Genomic DNA, 21,740 nt, shown 5'->3' with positions numbered 1-21,740 from the left:
ACTAAAGTAGAATTAAGAAACTATTCTTAAAAGAATTTTCTTAAAATAGGAATTTTATAAGTGTACCCAACAGTGTCCACTATATACAAAGATGTAGGATTTTCGAAGTCCAGGGCAGAAATTAATGATAGATCTCTTCCTTGCAAAGAGAAGGGTGCCTTTGCACCTCCATATGTAAAGTAGTAAACAGTATCTCCATCACTGTCTGTTCCAGAGTAACTATACAGTATGGTACCAACAGTTAAGTCCTCTGGAAAATTTAGAGTAGTTGGAGCGGCAGGCCTCGTACAAACTGCCTTTCCCGCATTTCCTATAAATAAAATAAGTAAAAAACAAAAGTTTTTCATTTTGAAACATATTAGCATATCAACATCTTTCTGGCATCTTAGAACCTCCATTGTTTTTTAATGGAACTAGTACGAGTCTAGTAAGTTATATAGTCATCGGTCGATCCAAAGACAATTCAGTATGTAAATAATGGCCTAACCGTCATTATGAAAAGCGTCACAGAACATTTGACTTACTGATAAACTGTATTGCAGTCAAGGAAATTCTATTAACCATAAAACTTGCGAATTGATGACTTCAAACACGAATGTTTATATCCTTGTTTATCAACTTGTTTGTCAATATCTTGCTTCATTTAAGACATTGTTTGTACGTAAAATATCAAAGCAAAAAGACAGAACTAACTCCCTATGCATGTGATAAGGGTGTATTGCTCCATACGTAAAGAAAGTTTAAATGACAATTAAAGAGTGTCTTCCCTACGTGTTTTCCCTGCATTCTTTGCAAAGAACTTTGCCTTTTCATTAAGCTAAAAAAATGTTAAATATGGCCTTTGCTAGAGACATGAAAGCAAACGAGGGAGTGTGCGAAACCTTTGTTTCATTTCAAAAAAATTTGAAGAACTAATTTGGAAGTCCTGGCTTTGAATAGATTGAGAATCAAGCCTTATATTTCGTCCTGCACAGATTGATTCAGATGGATTAAAATCTAAAAACAAGATGTGGTTGTACAAATTGAAGAGAATATGGTTTTGGAAGACAACAAAAATGTTGATGCAACACAAAGGTATAACTTTAATTGTCATATTCACTGTGAAAGATATTTGTTTGTTAATTGTTTAACGTCCCCCCTCTCGAAAATTTCATTTGAAGACACTGGGATTTGCCGTTTGAAGGGCAACTGTTTTGACCTATACTCGGTACTAGGGGACATAAAACATCATCTAAATGATTTGAAATTCAGTTATATATCAGTCTTTTTATCAGATCGTCAAAGCTTTGAAATAGTTTATTTCAAAATGAACTATATTAAAAGGTTAAACAAAAACGCCTTTTTTGAAGATGTGATAAAAATAGCTAAGATTTGTACAAAACTAACATGTTGTGGGATAAAGAATATTTTTAGATCAGAAATAATTTATTATCAAGCTTGTTATGTGTTTTCTCAAAGGGAAAGGAGATAAAAAAAGAGATGTGAAAATTTTATTCGAATAAAATCCATGCAAATTTAATATATAATTGATGAAATTTTTTTTCCGAAATAAATTCTCCGAACGAAGCAATTTTCTCAAAAAAAGTTCAATTGATTAATTCTTATCATACCCAAAACAAGTGGCAAATTAGATTAATGTAGATTTGTTCGTTGGTAACCCAAGGCCTGTGCATGAATTTGTGTTTTGTCTACATAAGTATTCATTGAATTTTCTGTGTATATAAGATACCCTAGAAATACATCCCAAGGAACGAACACAATTGTCCTTGTCCAAGAACATTGACGCAACAGAGGGTAGTGAAGTAAAAAAAAATACACATAAATAAAAAACAAGAAAACAATCTTACCAAAATCTACAAAATATCCTAGAAGAAGTGCAAAAATGAACAGCATAGCGGCGTTTTGCTGTTCCAATATCATCGTCTATTTTGATTCTCGTTGTAATGACTTTTAAACTGCGAATTTCATAACTTCTATTTAAATGCCTGCGTCAATCTGATGTAACAGGATGCATTGCAGTAAAAGAATTTATAAGATATATATGGAATTAAACTTAATATGGCTGTAATAAAAATTATTTCATCCAAAGAAGGGAAAAAAGAGAAAAAACAATCCTTTTCTTGTTAAAACCAGTTGATGTACTGAGCGTCATGTCTGACTAAAGAATATCTTTAACTATGAGCTACCGGGTATGCTTTATAAGTTGATGAACATATTTTTGAATAAAATTAATGCTTGAAATTGTGTGTAATACATGTGTGATTGTAACAATCAATGTCAACCAAACATACAAAGTTGAAAGAAGAATTATTTCTAAAAGCTGTACACTGGTCATAAAAACATTGTTTTCGCCATATTTTATCTTTATTACCCTATCCTTTCAACCCCTATATAATTCGCTGACCTTATAACATAGTATTTTTGCTGTAGATTGACTGCTTTATTTTACTTTCATTACGCTATGCCTACAACGTCTGCATCATCTGCTGACCTTCTAACCGTTAAAGTATTTTGTTGTAGATTGTCCGCCATATTTCTCTTTTATTACCGCTATTTCTACAACCCGTATATGATATAAGCCAAAGACCTCCTAACAGTTCAAAGTGTTTTGCTGTAGAGCTTTTACCTGTGTGGACATACACCTTATATTGAGGTGTTACTTGGTTGCAAAATCAAATATACAATTCAATGTATTATAAATTATTTACTATGTTAGAGAAAATACACAAAAAACAAAGATAAAGGCACAAAATCTAAGAAAATGAAAGGAATACTACAGGTCGACCACAAGTTTCAAGGTCGTTACGAAATCAAAGGGTTTATATACTTGGGTGTCGGTGCCTATTTATGAGTAATTCGTGATCCTTTAAATTTTTATAATTTTATTTTTTCTACAACTGAACAAAGACAAGTTACTTCTCCTGCCTAACTATGTTTTTTTTGGATGCTTTCATGTCAAAAAATATCTGCTAACAATATATTTAGCTAATAAATATAGATTCTCAACTGACTTTAATGAATGTTCGTTATTTATAGCAATGTGTCATTAATAATACTTTTACAAATCATAAAACTATTTTTATAAGACCAACTATGATACATGTATTTTACATGTACATTTTTTAAAATAAAGATTTCATATTTATTTATCTTTTACACACGTAAACTATTTATAAATTTTGTAAACAACATTATATTTGGAGATATACAATGTATTACATATAGTTTATAAATTGAAAAATCTTCTTTATTTTTTGATTTATTTTTTATTTAACACAATATTTTGATTAAAAATAATAATTGTAACCAGTAAACTATTCACTAAGTTTGTAAACATTTTCTTGAAAAAAAAAAACATTAGAAATAAGTTGGAAATATACAATTAGTGGTATTGAGCTCATCCAGATGAACTTGCAGAAACACCAAAACAGTTTGAAATTAGAACAATACACATAGTTTATAAATTGAAAAACAAAGTCTTTTATTCTCCATAGTTCTGTTTTCTTAAATTTATCTCAAGTTTAAAGTTTTTTGGTGCACATATGAAAACAAATTTTGGTATGTTTATTCTAACTTTGAATTCAAAATTTAATGTACAAGCTCATTTGCTTTAACAAATTACTTTTTATATCAGTGATCTTGAAATTGCATTTATGACTTTCGTAAATATTTTGCTACAACCTCTGCTGAGAATCATGCTCTGTACCAAGTATGACATTCCACTGTTTCTCAATACCTTCATTACTTGCATATGGAGTTTATATAGCTCAGTTGATTCGATACGCAAGAACATGCTCTACGTATGAAAGATTCCTTAAACGAGGTAAATTATTGATAAACAAGTGTTGAAACAAGAATATTAGAAGTCTCGTCTCGTTTCGTTTGAAGTCATCATTTCGTAAGTTCTGTGGTAGACACAATGACCTTGTCAGCAAATGTAATTTATCGTTTTTCATACTAGTTCTTAGTCCATTATTGATTCACTGATTGGACGACGGAGGTTTCCATTATTTCCAGATTGTGATAAAGAACACACAGCGGATGTAACCCTTCGGCAGGGGATGCTTACTCCTGCATGGCACTTGATCCCACCTCTGATGTTTTGGAGGTCCATGAGTGCTCTGCTCCTATTTTATATTGCTGTATAGTTTTTTGATCTTGACTACTGTTTATTTATTCCTATGTTTCACAACAAAGATAAAAAATCAATATAGTTTTTAACTCTACTTTATAATTTGTAATAGCAATTGCAATGAAACATAATTTATGGAGATAACGAACAATATTCAAGATCAAAAAGTCCATAAAACTATACAATATATGAGCAGAGCAAACACGGTCCTCCAAAACATCAGAGTTGGGATCAGGTGCCATGGAAGAGTAAGCATCCGCTGTCGACAGGTCACAAACCATATAGAATGGAATATAAATGAATTTCTTTTGCCAGTGACCCTGAACTTGCTGGGGAAACATAATATCAAGGAAAGCACAACTACCAGGTATTTGCCGTGTTATTTAAAGTTATTTTTATTATTTACATGTAGTCTACAGATAGCAAATTCCTGATATATTCATGTAGTGTATATATATGTATATTGACAAAATTATATTATTGATCAAGGATAATTTAACATTACACACTAGGGCTTCAAACTAACTAGTCTATCATGCCATTAATGTTGTATGCACAAAAGTTTATATCTTATAATTAATTTTAAAACAAGAACATGGATGTTTCAGACAGCTATCAAAATTCAACACAGTTATCTTTAGATCCCATACTACTTTTAATGTATGGAGTTATAAAATCGACCTTCTGTTCATCATAATAATCAAAATTCATTGATTACGTGTTAATTTGTATTGTCATGAAAGCGATTGAGATTGCATGTAAAAAAAATGGGAATAAAATTCACAATAATTTTATTTAGCACGGAAGGATAGCAAACTACTTGGAATTTACGCAGACCATTAGACAAACCAGAGGTTGGTCAGAACCCTTCTTGACACTTTACATCCATCATCAGCATTTTGTATTGATTTTTAGGAATGTGATGAACAAGAGTTTTTCATGACATTAATACAAAATTAAATTTTTTGTGTAAGACTGACTCTACGTTTCAGCAACTTAACTTTGACTTGTAACAATCAAAATAGACAAGGCACTTGTCCCCTCCTCCTTTAACACACAATTTTTTTTTTTTTTGACCAAGATTTTTTTTTTATAACTTTGTTTATTGTTCTGGAACAATAGTTTGTCATTTTAAAATATAATAACATACAAATACGATGTTAATATTTATGGAAAAATAATAAATGATTTTTACATGTAAATACAATAGGCTATGCTTATTTTTCTTAATTACAAAACTATTGGATTGTTGATATCTTTAAAAAATACTTCTTGATGAAATCTAAATCAGTGTGTGTAGGTTTTTAAGCAAATTTTATTGATTGGACTGAATATGAAAAATAAAAGGTTACATGTACGTCTATCATTTGAAACATTTCGCTTTAATACTTCTTTAAGCTAACAAATTCTTTCCATTCTTGAAGTATGTGGCATTTTGATTTGTCTTTGTAGAAAAAGACCTTGTCTCTTCAAAAAGTATTCGTTTCATAGCAAAAGGTTAAAACTGGAATCGATAATGTGAACAAAAGAGATATTTAATAGAAGGTGAATTGTACATTTGAAAAGAAAAAAAAAACATAACTTTGTTCATAAATGTAAAATGTAAATAATTTATGAGTGCCGTTCTAGGACTTTCTAGGAAATCATGACCGAGACGGACACTATCTTTATTTAAAAAAAAAAATTATGGTCATCGCGATGTCTTCTTATAATTCCTATATTAACTAGAAAAGCCATATTTCTTGAGATGAAAGAAAACATTATGTGTTGCCACAAGATATGATTTTAAACAATGTATAAATCACAGTCTTGGCCTTCTTAATAGTAAACAAATGTGCTAAACTAGTACAGAGTTTTTGTGAAATAATTTATGTAAGGCCTGTAAACCGATAAATTCTATTTAAAATTTTTTTTTTCTTCAAGAAATTTCTTTTTTTCTAATAAAACAGTGTTCACGATCAAAATGAAAAACCTAAATTTTGGTAAAGATTATTTGTTAATTAAGATCCTTGTAGTATTATAGGTACTAATACTTATACTAATACGTGAAACAAAAAAAGCAAACAAGTTCTATTGTAAACATTAAATATCACTAAATATGAAAAAGTACTTTTTTTGCACAGTCAAGAGACCGCTCATATTTCTCTTCTGGGCCAGAATGGGAGAGAATCGTACATCGTGGCCGTGGTTTGCGACAATGGTATGTTTTTCTTAATTAAGCAACTGAATGTGCAGCATTTCTTTATAAGAAACCATAGTTCCAACACAATTCTGAGAAAAAATGTGCCAAAGGACATAGAAGCCTTCTTCATATTTGCCGGAGCTTCGGAAGAAAAAAAATGGGAACGAAAATAGAAAACTCCGTCTTGGACACAATGATTCTTAAGTTGCACATGGCAAGTGGCAATCACTATTGTTGAAATATTTTTGTTTATATGAAGAGTTGCCTAAAGTATATCCCTATATCTAAATGGCAATAACATGGATATTATAATTAAACACTGTCTTGCATGTCTTCACAAATTAATCACAGATAAATATATACAATTGTTCAAAGCTGCTTTAAACCATAACCAAGGAAATATTCACCCTTATTCTAATTACAACCCAGTTTCAGTAGGTTCTTACTAATAGCCGTAAAAGTTTTCATCTCCATAGTATCTCCCGCCTCTTCCATAATCCCTTTTCCTATCGGTGACGTCATTATATCCATTTCCATCGTCTCTCTGTTTATTGTCTTCCTTGTCAGTCTGATCTGTGTCAATGTTTTCCTCCCTCAGGTCTTTACCACTTTTCCCATACTCCCTATCTCTCTCGCTTTCGTCGTTGTATCCATATCCATAATCACGATCCTCTTTTCTCCTGTTTTCCCCGTAGTCCGTACGATAAGGATAATCTCCCCCGTAACCTTTACTGTAATACCCTCCTCTCACATACCCGTCACCGTATCTCTGCTTCCCATACCCGCCATACAGGTCATAATCGTAATCAGAGTTACGGCGGACATACCGGTATCTATAGTCGTAATTGTAGCGGCCCTTTCGGTTTTCTTTAGGTTTGTATGATAAAATCCTGTACCCGTCTCTATCAGACACTGACTGGCCTCTCCTGTCCTGCCCTCTACCAGGTCTGCCGCCTCTTTCCGAGCTTTCTCTGCTTTCTCCGGATCCGCCTCCTGATCCACCACCTCCAGATCCGCCACCCCGTGATCCGCCCCCTGATTCACCGCCAGATCCTCTCCTCGACCCTCTTCTTCCTCCATTATCATCCCTCCTCCTGGATTTCCTTTCATCCTCATCACCTCTCTCTTCCTGTCTATCGTCTCGCCGATCATCGCCGTCATTGTCCCATCCTCGTCTTTTGAAGATCCCCTTATACCTTTTTCTGTATTCTGATTCCCCTACAAGATATATTTTCTTCGTCACTCACAATTCATCACTTAAGCTGTTTCTTAAAATTTTACACATTGTTTACATAAATTGGAATAAGACATAAAACTTTAAATATCAGCAGAGCAAAGACAAATGAAAAAAATGACAGGTAAGAAAGAGTGATCGGTCTGAAAATATCTAGAGCTGCAGAAAATATGTAGAGAGGGTAAAAACAAAGAGCCCTGTAAATTCAAGAGGTGGGAACAAGCGCCAAGGATAAAGAGCATCTGTTGACTAGTCGTAACCGCCTATGTACTGAGCAGGTGGACGGAACATTTTCTTAGTTTAATTCAGCTTGAAAAGTCAAAGAACTGGTACAAGTAAGCCAAAACGCGAAGCAAGGATCGGTTATGTTTGCTTTGCCTTGTTCATTTTAAGTGGGATATATCGAGTCGACACATACTAAGGAACGTAATCTTTGTTAAGTGATATATGTTGTCGATATGCATATATCTAATTACAAGTCGAAGGCTTCGGCATTTTCTTTATATCATTTTTTTAAAAAATTCAGTTTCAGAGATCGCGTTCTCTTGTTGAAAATAGAGCGTCAATATATACCGTTGAATGACTTCATGCAAATGATCAGCAACTTTCACTTAAAGTATTAAGCGCTTGGCGAAGGAACAGTTTCTACTTTTTAACTCGACTTAAGCCAGTCGCAGCCGAGGTTTGAACTTTGTGATCACGGAGCAAGTGCTCTACCGACTGAGCTATCGTGAAGGTACGAAATAAAATAAAGATAATGATCTACCAATTTTCATTAAAAAGTTCAATCAACATTTGATCTAACTTCTACAGTTAACATTCATTAATGTGACATCAACTTATTTGTATCAAAAAAATTATAGTTATATATTCTTGCATGAAATTCTATGGAGGTACATCGGAGGTAGGATCAGGTGCCATGAAGGAGTGAGCATCCCCTGCCTACCGGTCGAACTATTGAGGCATAAACAGAAAATATGCAGATGATATCAGAATATTTTTTATATGAGGAAATTAAACATGATGATAAAGATGCCGTTACATTTCAATTACATGTTTAGTTGTAAGGCAATATATCCCTGCATTCAAACATCACACTGTGATATTCAGATGCGTCTCAGCTTATCATGATTTACTGAAAATATATGATACTTACGAGAAGAACCCAACGCTTCAACCAGGAAGACAGTTAGAACGAAAAATACAACCAAAGTCCGCATAGTCTTGGATCCTAGAATTAAAAAAAAAACCATTTCTCTCAATAATTAGTATCTTCAAATATCATTTCCAGTTTATTCCAAAACACAAAAATTCTCAAAGACTTAATTTTGTTCTTGCACAAAATGATAAACACCCTGCATACCGTATTGTTTCCTATGAGACAGAGACATTAAAAATGTATGTTTCGCTTCGTATTATCTCAAATATATTTATTTTACTTTTATTTAGTTTTTTTTTTTAAACATATATTGACAGAAATTTGCTTATTAAAAGTAAGGATACAATTTTGAATAAAGGAACAAACAGTTTTTTTTCTTCAGAATGAAACCCACGACCTCAATGACAATTTATCATAATGGAAGCTCCTGTATTGATACATCTAGTTCTCATTATGTGATTACACCTTGTAAATTTGCATACAAGCATAAAACATTATAAGCATTTTATAACACACTTGTTCTGAGTATTGAATCATTTTTAAATATTATTTTGCTGAATAAAGTGTTTTTTTCTTCCATTTTTGTAAAATTAGCCTTACCAAATCAGTTATCTCCCTTTACATACCACCTGTACAATTAACTTCATCATAAAGGTTACATTTCTTTTATACCTCTTATTTTGCCTTGTTAAGGTCAGATGAGGAGACTATTGACCTTTTTAAATGAGGGTCATCTAGAGTTACCGGAAGTCCAGGGTCTAAACACAGGGCGGATTCCAAGAAAAGCAGGTCACTGGCACTACTGAGCCAGTATCAGCTCTGCTTCGTATTATTTCACTCAATTACTCTCCCCCTCATTTTTTGTTAAATATAAATGATTGAAAAAAATAAGATTTAAACTGTGTAAAAAAATGTTAATCTCAATTTAAATTGTTCATGTAACTGTATGAAAATATACTCTTTGAAAATCTCTGTACAAGACAGAAGAAATTACTACATGTGGATCTAATCATATTTCAAAAAATTGAGTATATTTCAATGAGAACCATGAACATGAATGTAACAAACACTAATCGTGCTAAAAAGTCCACTGAAACAATTTAAACCAGGAGCATATCAAACACAGGGCTCTTAACTCTTCAGAAGTGGGATCAGGTGCCATGGAGGAGTAAGCATTCCCTATCAACCGGACACACCCGTCGTGATTCCTTGTTGCCATCAGGTGAACGAAAGACAGTTCATTTTGAAAATAATGACATTAGAAATTGTATGAAAAACGTTAGTCAACATTCATGCAGCTTATGATTTCAATCCCAGAAATAGAAATTTGACATGTTCAGTAATAAGTTCTGTAAAATGATGATGATATAATTTGAACATTTATTGATAGGCCAAATAATTTTGCAATAGAAATTGAGAAAGAGCTTAAATCAAACAACCAAGCTCTATCATAAACGTGATGAGTTTAACTTTCTTTCGTCAATTTCACTTACTTATGTAGCAATATACCTTCATCATCTGCATATGGAAATAATATATCTCAGTTGATTCGATATCCAAGAATATGCTCTACGTATGAAAAATTTCTATGACGAGGTAAATTATTGACAAACAAGTTGATGAAACAATGGTATCAGCAGACTCGTTTAAAATCATCGTTTTGTAAGTTCTAAACAATGATCTTGTCAGCAAATGAAATTTATTGAGTCATACTAATTGTTGATGCATCATTTATACGCTGAATTGACGACAGATTTCTCCTTTTTTTCCCCAATCATGACAAGGACCACACGGCGGGTGTGACAGGTCGGCAGGGGATGCGCACTCCTCCATGGCACCTGATCCCACCTCCGATCTTTTGGAGGTCCGTGTTTGCTCCAATTTTTTTATTGTTGTAAGGACTTTTGATCTTGAATACAGTTTCTTATCTCCATATGCTTTATTCTAAGATCTCACTTAGTAGTCATTCTCGCTTTGAAAAATATTAAACTTAGAATAAACAAGTGTTATCTTTGTTCCACATAGATCATGTAGGTAGATGGATATTATTAATAATAATTTATCTCATTATGTTTGGGCTTCAGGGACAAATTAAAAAAAAAAAAGATATATTATTTGTAGGATGTAAATGTCATATCCTGTATTTCTGACCTACATATAGGTAAATTATTGTTGAAATTGATATATATGTAAATAGGAAAATAATGCTTACATGAGAACTAAGTGAAACATTTTTGACTTTGTTGAATATTTTATGCAGTGAAGGTCAATCTTCAATTCTTTTGTTCAGTGTACATGTATATAGATGTATTGTTTCATTTCATTATTGCTTTTTAAAGAGGTCATCAGAAGAGGTTGTGAATTGAACATAGGGTATTTTTTTAAATTAATTTGTTTATCTCGATACACTGATTTAATTTTCAAGAATTCTTATTTTAAAATAGCCTAACTTTTAAATAAATCCCCAAGACATATAAATATTTTCTTCTTATTACGTACGTCTTCTTTCAACTCATCTTACTAATAACTATGGACACGGAAAACTTAAAAACTTAAAAAAATTTATTCGTAAAAATCTGTTAGCTATTTCAAATTCCCGTGTATAGACATGTCCTTTATGATAAATAATGACTTAGTACTATATCATTCTTAAGCACTAGAGTGTCATAGAAAGTAGCTAGATTCTTTTAACTGCTAATGAAAAAAAAAACTGCAGGGGATTTCTTTTCAGTTTTCTAATTCATCGCTTTAGTGGTCAGCAAATATGTTGACCTTTACGTGTTGTTTTGATAAATTAGATACAGACACGTTTGTTTAAAATTAAAAAAAAATGTATTGATTCTTAACGTTTAAGTGTAAAATGTGTTTGTTTAGTGAACGATGTATTTAAAATTAAAAAAAAAAAGTATTGGTGTTTTCTTACCACTGATTTTGATGATAAGACTGATTAACGTTTAAGTGTAAAATGTGTTTGTTAAGTGAACGATGTGTTTAAAATTTTCAAAAATAAGTATTGATGTTTTCTTACCAGTGATTTTGATGATAAGACTGATTAACGTTAAAGTGTAAAATGTTTTTGTTTAGTGAACGATGTGTTTAAAATTTTTAAAAAAGTAATGATGTTTTCTTACCAGTGATTTTGATGATAAGACTGATTAACGTTTAAGTGTAAAATGTGTTTGTTTAGTGAACGATGTATTTAAAATTAAAAAAAAAGTATTGGTGTTTTCTTACCAGTGATTTTGATGATAAGACTGATTAACGTTTAAGTGTGAGATAAAAGTAGAAATACTTACTTACAGATTTTTTCATTTTGTTAATTTATTGAAAAATGATTTTACTGGTGTCTATAAACGATTGAAAATACAGGACATTCGTTTGGTTCATTTTAGTAAAAGGGTTTTTTTTTTTAGATTTTCAAATTCATGTGCCTAAATTGAACTTTTATAACTTATTTGTAAAAATCTTGAAAATGGCATCTCGTAATAACCGAGGAGCATTAATGTAGCTGCGTTACTAAAATTCCACAGGGCAAGTATTATTATTTGTCGTGAATTTTGTGAAATTGGGGAATATGTTATAATTATAGTATAATTCAAAGTGATACATTTTTGAAATATTTAACATTGTTTAAAGTGCATGTATTTAAAATTGACTTGTAATTGCACTTTAATTATACTTTCAAAAAATCTTTATTGCATTATCGAATTATGCACATACAATTTTTCGTTTTAATCGGTAACACAGCATAAAAAAATGAACTAGTCAATCTATTGATTTAGTTTCGTGTAAAATCGTTTTAATTTTTACAGAAAAAGCATACTTATGTAAATTTTTAAAAATCATCAAACCGACAACAAAACCAATATAATATGCACTTTTGAGCATATTATTTTACATTTTCTGTAAAAGTTTCCATCATTAGCTACAAAAATAAAAACGTAGTTCCAGTACATGGTTCCAGTGGTTCCTAGCGAAGTAAAATATGTTGGACATGGTATATGATTGTGCATGTTGGATTTCATAGTAGAACACTCCGGGAAAACATAATATTAAGTCATTTTTAAAAAATTATCCAAAGTTTTTAGTATCCTTAAAGAAATTGATTTCCTTATCTTGAGAACCTTGGGCCTCTTAAATTCACTAGATCTTTCACGCACGACATTGCCATCTATGACATCAATGTAATTATGAATGAAAACCCGGCTATCATGTATAACCTTCCGCGTTATCATCGAGGTTGCTCTAGTTGTGATATATTAGGCAAGTGATTAGGCGTTAAGAACACGTGGTACAATATCTTGAGGACTACATTCTGCAACATAAAACCAAATATATATCTATAATGTTTGTCAAACTTCTTTATTTTGAGGATTACGTATTTCATTGATGTCGTCCTTAACATTCATGAATTTGATTCTGACTAATGCCTTGTTTTTAATATAAACAAAGCGAATATTTGAGAGATATATTTTTCAATCTCTCTCTCTCTCTCTCTCTCTCTCTCTCTCTCTCTCTCTCTCTCTCTCTCCTGTAAAACAAGCAGCAAACTTCATTAAAAAGTTTCTCACTCACGAAAGTACCTTAATTCGAAAGAAGACTTCGACAAATAATTCAAAACCAGAATATAAACAAAAGTTCAGAGATTATTAACAATAGAAATATTCAAGAATTGAAGTTGGTGACCTTAAATGCTGATTTTATTTCGTTAAATAACACGCTGATCACGAAATAGCTTCAGACTTCAAGGCAAGACTTAATGTCTTATCATTCATCTAAGATACATCATGATCTCACAGAAAATCGTAATATAAAATAGACATAGCATTATACACCCATAGGTCAGTTTGACAAAATGCAGACGTTCGCAGTATTCGTTTTCTTCCTTGCCGTAAGTCTTTTCAGAATTTTTTAAAAATTTTATTATAGGAAATAGCACTTCTGTTTTAAATAAAGTTTTTTCTTGCAAAATCAATTTTTTTTGTAAGCAAAAATAGTGTTTGTGAAATAATTCTGATGTTTCCCATTATTTTTAGATTAACTATGTTCTCTGTGAACAAGTTATGTATGACCAGAAGCATGTAAGTATAATTTACTGATTTAGAATTTAGAATATTATTCAATTGAGAATAATCTTAAACCATGCGTAAAATTTGAAATATATTCATTTTTGATACTGTATCTCTTCCAATTGAAACGTTTTATAAATGTTATTATAAATATATCTACAACCTATTATAATGATAAGGTAGACATGGTAGATTCCTCGACTACCATGTACCTCTATTGTACTAAGACCCGCCTAATCTATTCGTCATCTTTGTACATAAAAGAACATGCAATTATAAAACAGGCTCGATTTTGCTGTAATTGAGTTTAAAAATTCATTTTAAAAATGCAGTTTTATTCAACATGTTCTCATTATGTCTTTATGCATTGTTCTTAAATGTGAAATTTGAAAGAATATTTTCAGAACTGTTAACATTTAACACAATCTTTTTAGCATAAAGCCATCATTTATCGACCCGGAACCGGATGTTACGAGTATCATTTGAACCACCAGGAGACCCTGGATTCTTATGACGATGCTCTCAGACCAGGCCTGGAGGTAAATTAATTATTAACTGCATCTTTAATTTTCTAGTGCACGTTGAAAAACAAAAGACATAAGATTTTTTAAAAGAATAAACTAGGAAGACAGCTAACAGTAAGCATGTACATGTACATAAGTTTATTTGAACAATACAAATTAGGAGCAAAACATGTAGACACCTCTAAATTTGTCAGAGGTCAGATCAGGAGCCATGAAGGAGTAAGCATCCTTTGTCGCATCACACCCGTCGTGTGCTCATCGCCATGATGGAAGAAACGGGAAAATCCGTTTTCTATGAAGTTTGACAATAATAGCCTAACAATGAATATGAAAAAGTCAGTCTGCATTCAACTTAAAGACAGATCATTTCTGATATCTCTTCCAGATTAAAATGATAGAGAAACTAAACTGTAGCAACGACATCCACGAAGTCGGCCATCACAGCATAGACCACCTCACCACAGAAATCCGCAACGCATGCGCCTCAGTACCTGTTTACAGATTCGATCAGACCGGGTCTGGGTGTACTACTGGAGGTACATCTGATATGCCATCAACATCTGATATGCCATCAACTGCTCCCAGTTCATCTATGCCATAAACCTATGTTTGAAGTCGCAGTTTTGCCAGGATAAATCAAGAAGACTTTATGGAGTTACTCTTTATCATGTTCATTGTGTTATAATATAAAAAACAGTTGAATGTCTTATCTTGTTCGAATACATGTATTAAATAATATTCTTTTTATATATCCAGACTGTTATTATAACGTAATTATGATGGTGCGTCAGACATTGAATTTGTAAGACTGTAATATGAAGGGGTAAACAGTATTAAGGACAGATGATACAAACAAATTTTATCTTTGGAGGAGATTTGATATCATGTCACAAGTTTAGAAAAGTGGATAATTCCTAGAATTTTTTCTCCTAAGAATTGGAAAATGAAATAGAGTTGGAAAATATTACTAATATTTCAATTAAATTATAAAAATGGATAAAACACACTCAGTAAAGGTTTACAGATGAGAATAAGTTTCAGAATGTATTAACTTGGTGTTAAAAGTGTAATATAAACCTGAGAAAAATATACCAAGCCAGTTGAATTTTATGAGGAAATGCAAACTGGTAAAAATCAGCTCATATATTATAGGGTGATTTTTACTATTTTGCATTTCCTCATAAAATTAACCTGGATCGGTATCTATTTCTAAACTTTATATAACACTTTTATCACCAAGTTAACATATTCTGAAATTTGTTTTCACCTGTAAACCTTTACTGAGTGTGATTTGCCAAATATTTGTTTTTATTGAAATATTAGTAATATTTTACAAGTTTATTTCATTTTCCAGTTTTTAGGAGGAAACATTCTAAGAATTATCAACTTTTCTAAACTTGTGACATGATATTAAGTCTCCTCCAAAGATAAAATTTGTTTGTATCATCTGTCCTTAAAGCTCAAATTCCATTTAAACAAAACAAATCAGGGCAAAGCAAACACTGACCTCTAAAACATCAAATCTTCAAGACAACAGGTTGAGATCAGAGGAAATAATTAATATACTCTTAAAGACAAGTATCACTGATTAATATAACTAATATATTATAGCACGAATTATTTATAAAAATAAGTACAGAAAATAAACAAAAAAAGTAATCTACGAATAAATAAATATGTTAATTCCTTGAGTGTTATGTAATACTTGTAGAAAAAAAAAACATACTTTTATTTTGTTTTTTCCAAAAGTTAAGAAACAACTATCACATAAAGTAGCGGAAAATGATGCCATAATAAATATTTTTAAAACTATGCCTTCTATAAGGATGTGGAGATAACGAACAGTATTCAATATCAAAGTCAATAGATCTGAAATTACAGACAACTGCTTCTTCAATAAAAAGTGTAAGCTGAAAATATTCCTATCTTGTCAACAACAAAATCTGTTGTTTAGAACACTCTTCTTTTAAATTCTAGTACTCTTAAGTTGATAATAAACGGATATTTGAGTTCCTAATTGATAACACTTATGCGGTCTTCGGTTACCAGAACTTCTAAAAAAGGGTCTAGAGACTCCCTTGTACACTAATATATTGCCTTTTTTTTTTAGCTGACATGTTTTATATTCCTATGAAACAGAATTTACTTGAAGAAAATATTGAGTTAGTGAACTTGTCCAGAACATATCTCCAACAGGATATTTTTTTAAAACAAGACAGACAACTGTTAGAAAAGTTGGCGTTAAAGATATGTTAACAATCTACGTGAAACATGCGGAAATAACAAACAATCTTCAGGATCAAAAGGCCATAAAACATTACAAAATAAGAGCAGAGCAAAAACGGACCTTCAAAACATCGGAGGTGGGATCAGATGTAATGGAAGAGTGAGCATTCCCTGCAGACCGGACACGCCCGCTGTGTGCTCTGTCATGATCGGGAAATACCAGAAAAATCTGTCGTCAATTCAGTGTATAAATAATGGATTAACAATAAGTTTGAAAAACATTAATCAGCATTTGACTCGATGATAAATTGTATTTGCTGACAAGGTCCTTGTATCGGCCATAGGCCTTGCAAAATTATAACTTTAAATGAGATTGCTGATTTTCTTGTATAACTTGGTTTTTAAATAATTCACCTCGTTTTAGAATTGTTCATACATAGAGCATATTTTGGCATATTGAATTAACTGTAATGTATATAAACCCCGTATATGGTTGGAGTCAGTATTCTGTAAATTCTGTGGTCTTTATAAGGGCGTTTTGAGCAAATATAAACTATCATTTGATCGTTTTGTTTTGTTTTGCTGCCTTGTTTCCTAACAAATCATTAGGGATTTGTTTCTATAGTAAATTTGAAAACAGAACTTTTCGTCTACCAGATCAATACAAAGGGCTCACAACGGAAGGGACCAATCTACAGGGGATGTTTTTACCTCGTTGGCACCTGATCCTTCCTCTGTAAATTTCAGGTGTTTGCGTTTTATATCCACCTCACAGACTTGTATTGTTGATAAAGATCAATCAATGTTTTTTTTTATTTATTTTTACCTTCATTAGTGTATAATCCTATTAACCTGATCCCATGTCTGGAATTTCTGGGATTCATTCCTTGATCACCGAATTGTAGTAGTTTTCGTGAGATTGGTCTGTATTCGATATCTTCACCTTTTTAATTATAAAGTATAAAATAGCCGTGCATTTAGATCTCACTCAATTAAAAAAAAATATCAAACAAATTTAAAAGTTCATGAGAATTTTGAAATTCTGCATCTAATTTACGCCATCTCTAACATCTCTAAAATATGCTGAAATAACAATTAACAATATTAATGGCTTTTTCCATTCTTATTTCGATACAATACATCCCGGTCAGCTTGAGATGATAGATACCACAGAGTCTGACACATCTGATTCATATTTGGGAATTATACTTGAAAAGACGTTAATGGTAATCTAACAACCAAGTTCCAGGATAAATTGAATTACTTTTTAACATTTCAATCGTCAAAATCCCTTACTTTTGTAGCAATACTCCTTCATCACCTGCATACGGAGTTCATTACCTCAGTTATTTCGATACGCAAGAGTATACATTACGTATAATTTTTTTAAACGAGGTAAGTTATTGACAAACAAGTTGCTCAAACAAACATATCTGCAGTCTTCTTTAAAGTCATCATTTCGTAAGCTCTACGGTCGATACCATGACCTTTTCAGCAAATTCAATTTATCATTGAGTCTAATGCTGGCTGACGTTTTTCATACTAATTGTCAGTCCATTATTTATTCATGCACTGAATTGACGACAAAATTCTCCGTTATTTCCTGATCATGACAAGGAGCACACGGTGGGTGTGACCAGTCGGCAGGGAATGCTCACTCCTCCATGTTACCTGATCCCACCTCTGATGTTTTGGATGTCCGTGTTTGCTCTGCTCCTATATTTTATTGTTTTATGGATTTTTGATCTTGACTACTGTTCATTGTTACCGTATTCCATCAGGCCTCAGTTCATAAACTTAAAACAGAATTTGTGGTAATGCAACAAACTTTATGTTTTCCTTTTTTATTATATATTTGTATAAAATATAGTAAAAATCATTCGAGACTAGTTGTAGATCAAATTGGTGATTCAAGGGCTTATAATTAAGTTTAATAACTAATCAAGGAACTGTTTCGGTTTTTATAAGACAGAACTAAGCGTCTTATCATTTTCGTGTGACACCCTTTGCTCTCATGGACAAATATACTGATTATAAATTTAACATATCATTTCATCATTACCTCACTTCGTCAGAATGCAGACATTGACAGCCCTCGCACTACTGCTTGCGGTAAGGGTTAATAATGTTATAAAAGTATATCCGATTTTTTATATCAAATAAATGGAAGTAGAAGATTTTGAAAATTCAATTGCAAAAAATTAATAAATAAATAAATAAAAATACTTTTTTTAATCGCATTGAAAGAATTTCATCACGGTTGGTTTTCTATAGGTGAACTACGTTCTTTGTGAACAAGTTTTGTACGACAGGAAACATGTAAGTACATTGTAATAAAAACTTGGAATGTTTGTTAATATTTAACATTACAAGTATTTAAAAAAATGTTGCTCTTCTAAAATTTTTATATTTACTCACTGAATGAATTGAACGTTTTTTCCGATTTTTTCACAATTTAGACTAAATGATGAGTCAATGAATCTTCAAGAAAACATTTTGCATAATTCACAGTTCTCCGACGGGGAATTTTACGTCAAACTATCAATATGAACACAGTGTTATTCATTTTAGCATAGAGCCATCATTGTACGGCCAGGAACAGGATGTTACGAGTATCACATGAACCACCAGGAGTCGCAAGATTCTAATGATGATGCTCTCAGACCAGCTCTCGAGGTAAATTACTTTATACTTTGAATTCATGCATCTTCTAAAAACTCCGATGCACTGCACTCAATTGTGAAACCATACTATTAAAACAAAGCTCTCACTTCCATATCTTGTGTTTGTAAAGGAGTTTTTAAATCGTTTCTCATTGATTGAAATCAAACAAATTATTTATGTGAAGAAAATGAACAGTAAATTGTGCTTCAAAGTTTAAAAATTACAAACCAAAAGCAAAACATGTACACCCCCTCCCCCCGAACGATTGGGTAAAAGGAAAAAACATAGAAAAACTCCTAAAAAAATAAAGCCATTACAATTTGCATAAAGTAAATTCATTTGCATTCGTAAACGTTAGACCAAAACGTCAGAAAATTGTCAAGATTGTGTAATTAATATTTCATTCTAAAATGTAATTCACGTGGCGCAGTGATAAGGGACTTACTTTTGAATCATGGAATAAGGAATTGGTCCTTATCTGGCTAGTTTACATCCCTTATAGAGGAACCTGAGACCGGTCCTTCGGAAAAAAAGTTATTAACCGAGATCCCGTGTTGCAGTAAATACCGACACGAAAAAGATTTCTCCTTTCTCCCTGGTCCTTGGTCTTAGGTGCCGAATATAGATTTATCTAAATATAAACATATACCGGCAGGTAGTTGCGTCTCTATATGAATATAAAAATTATCGAAAAGACGTTTAACAAAAAGGACAAAACAAATTTACAAATCATATATTGAAATGCGGCTTTTCTTCGTTTTTGATGCATGATTTTGGTTAAAGTAATCAACCATAATTAAGGGCGAGGTTTGCAAACAAGTTAGAATCATTTCATTTTTAGATGACGAACATGATAAAACAAATACAGTTGTTATTAGTATTTTTAGTCTAGCACGGCAAGTTAAGTCGTTAAAAACAGTTATACTCATTTGAATATATTTTTGTGAGAAAAAAAAAATCCTGTTTTATTTTTGTTGACTCTCTTTTCAATTACATTTCCATTTCCTTTTTTTCTTTTTTATTAATAAAAATAACCTCATAAAAATTTTAAAATATAGATATTTGCAACGCTTCCTCCCATGAATATGGGTATGGAATTGTATTAAGAATTAAAATTATTCTTAATTTGTTTAAAAGTTAAAAGATTAAACATTTCGTGCTTGCTATCTCTTCCAGACTAAGATGATCGATAAACTAAACTGTAGCACAGATATCCATGAAGTCGGCCATCACAGCATTGACCACCTCACCTCAGAGATCAAGACCGCGTGTTCTACCGTACCTGTATACGGATTCGATCAGACCGGATGTGTCTCTTCATCTTCCATGCCAATCATTTCCGGTTCCCCTCTTTCAAGTGCAATGCCATGAGCGTGTCTTGACTGGACATGTTGAGGAGTGTTTCAACATCCTGTAAAGCGTATTTGTTTGAGTGATTGTTGAGGATTATATATCTATAAGCTGTATTTCTTTAAAAGAATAATAAATAGTGTTTTTATTTTTTTCTACGTTATCTAAAATTTCAGAATGAGAAATGTTTTTGTCTCCCAGTAATAAATCACTCTACACAAAATACTAGTAAAAACGACTTATAAATTCAGAGGTTTGAGAAATTTCTATTTTCCGGTTTCTTGGAGTTCAACTTGTGTTTAAAATCTTCTTCAGAATTTTCTATGAATTTTTTTTATGATGTTATGGGTCAGAATTACCCGAAATGCCAGCAAAGATCAATAACACAATTTAAACTTAACAATAATTTATTTACAGTAATATATAATAAATATATCAAACATAAAGTACAAACTTAGCAAGAATCTTAAAATACATACATCAGAGTGTCCGTTGCTGCACACAATGTCCCAGTGAAAATATATCCCATTTATATCTCAATAGTGCTTATACGACAAAGTATAGTATCTCTATGCATCGAATTGACAGGGTATTTATACAGTAATATAAATCTAGAATATTCTAGAAATTGTTAAAACATGATATTACTGGAACAATCTGGACATACAAAATTTAAGAATGTTCTTGATAAAATGACCGAACATGTTGACCACTCTGGAATGTTCAAGAAACTTAATGTCACTAATTATATACATAATGAAACAATACACATCTCACAACAATGGGTAGAGAAATAAATGAATGAAAACTTGAATGTAACGAACATATTTATTCACAACACATGACATAAACAAAGCCTCAATAAAATACTTAATACCAAAGGTGGGATCAGATACAGAGGAGGGGTATGTTACAACGCGAAATGTAATAACAAAGCAACATGTAATAAACCGGGATTCTTACATTTTATGTTATTACATTTTGCGTTGATCTTGACACAAAATGTAATAACTAAAATGTAATAATCTTGGTTTATTACATTTCGCATCATAACAGGGGTAAGATTACATCTCTCTGAAATTGTACGGATGATGATAATAAAAATCGAAAAAAAAAATTGAAACAAATTAAATTTGATTTAAATCTAATAAACATTGATTTACTATATTGAAAACTTTGGAACTTTGATTTACTATAAAG

The 21,740-nt window shown here is 31.7% G+C and overlaps 3 protein-coding genes across 3 annotated transcripts; 2 read left to right on the top strand and 1 right to left on the bottom strand.

The window, feature by feature from the left end:
* Window positions 1–26: 26 nt before the first annotated feature.
* On the bottom strand, window positions 27–1,920 carry LOC134279315 (uncharacterized). The gene is made up of 2 exons (XM_062761673.1): window positions 1,848–1,920; window positions 27–310 (listed from the first exon to the last, which is right to left on the bottom strand). Exons 1-2 carry the CDS (start codon window positions 1,918–1,920, stop codon window positions 27–29), a joined length of 357 nt encoding a protein of 118 aa, XP_062617657.1.
* An 11,574-nt stretch (window positions 1,921–13,494) lies between these two features.
* Window positions 13,495–15,032, top strand: LOC134279311 (uncharacterized). Its single transcript, XM_062761671.1, has 4 exons — window positions 13,495–13,598; window positions 13,744–13,788; window positions 14,211–14,315; window positions 14,686–15,032. Exons 1-4 carry the CDS (start codon window positions 13,563–13,565, stop codon window positions 14,899–14,901), a joined length of 402 nt encoding a protein of 133 aa, XP_062617655.1. The 5' UTR covers window positions 13,495–13,562; the 3' UTR covers window positions 14,902–15,032.
* Window positions 15,033–18,553: 3,521 nt separating this feature from the next.
* On the top strand, window positions 18,554–20,694 carry LOC134279309 (uncharacterized). The gene is made up of 4 exons (XM_062761670.1): window positions 18,554–18,638; window positions 18,801–18,845; window positions 19,098–19,202; window positions 20,367–20,694. Exons 1-4 carry the CDS (start codon window positions 18,603–18,605, stop codon window positions 20,559–20,561), a joined length of 381 nt encoding a protein of 126 aa, XP_062617654.1. The 5' UTR covers window positions 18,554–18,602; the 3' UTR covers window positions 20,562–20,694.
* The last annotated feature ends 1,046 nt before the right edge of the window (window positions 20,695–21,740 follow it).

The sequence above is a fragment of the Saccostrea cucullata genome, unplaced genomic scaffold (assembly GCF_032062105.1).
Source record: "Saccostrea cucullata isolate Sc308-1 unplaced genomic scaffold, CSIRO_AGI_Scuc_v1 ctg439, whole genome shotgun sequence".
Classification (NCBI taxonomy): Eukaryota; Metazoa; Mollusca; class Bivalvia; order Ostreida; family Ostreidae; genus Saccostrea; species Saccostrea cuccullata.
The sequence above is the reverse complement of the archived record's forward strand: the minus strand, read 5'-3'. Positions and strand labels throughout refer to the sequence as shown.

Coding starts and splice junctions, on each gene's coding strand:
- LOC134279315 (XM_062761673.1), bottom strand. CDS start 1,920: ATGATATTGGAACAGCAAAACGCCGCTATGCTGTTCATTTTTGCACTT. Junction 311..1,847: donor AGGATATTTTGTAGATTTTG/GTAAGATTGTTT, acceptor TTTTATTTATAG/GAAATGCGGGAAAGGCAGTT.
- LOC134279311 (XM_062761671.1), top strand. CDS start 13,563: ATGCAGACGTTCGCAGTATTCGTTTTCTTCCTTGCC. Junction 13,789..14,210: donor TTATGTATGACCAGAAGCAT/GTAAGTATAATT, acceptor CAATCTTTTTAG/CATAAAGCCATCATTTATCG. Junction 14,316..14,685: donor CTCTCAGACCAGGCCTGGAG/GTAAATTAATTA, acceptor TATCTCTTCCAG/ATTAAAATGATAGAGAAACT.
- LOC134279309 (XM_062761670.1), top strand. CDS start 18,603: ATGCAGACATTGACAGCCCTCGCACTACTGCTTGCG. Junction 18,846..19,097: donor TTTTGTACGACAGGAAACAT/GTAAGTACATTG, acceptor TATTCATTTTAG/CATAGAGCCATCATTGTACG. Junction 19,203..20,366: donor CTCTCAGACCAGCTCTCGAG/GTAAATTACTTT, acceptor TATCTCTTCCAG/ACTAAGATGATCGATAAACT.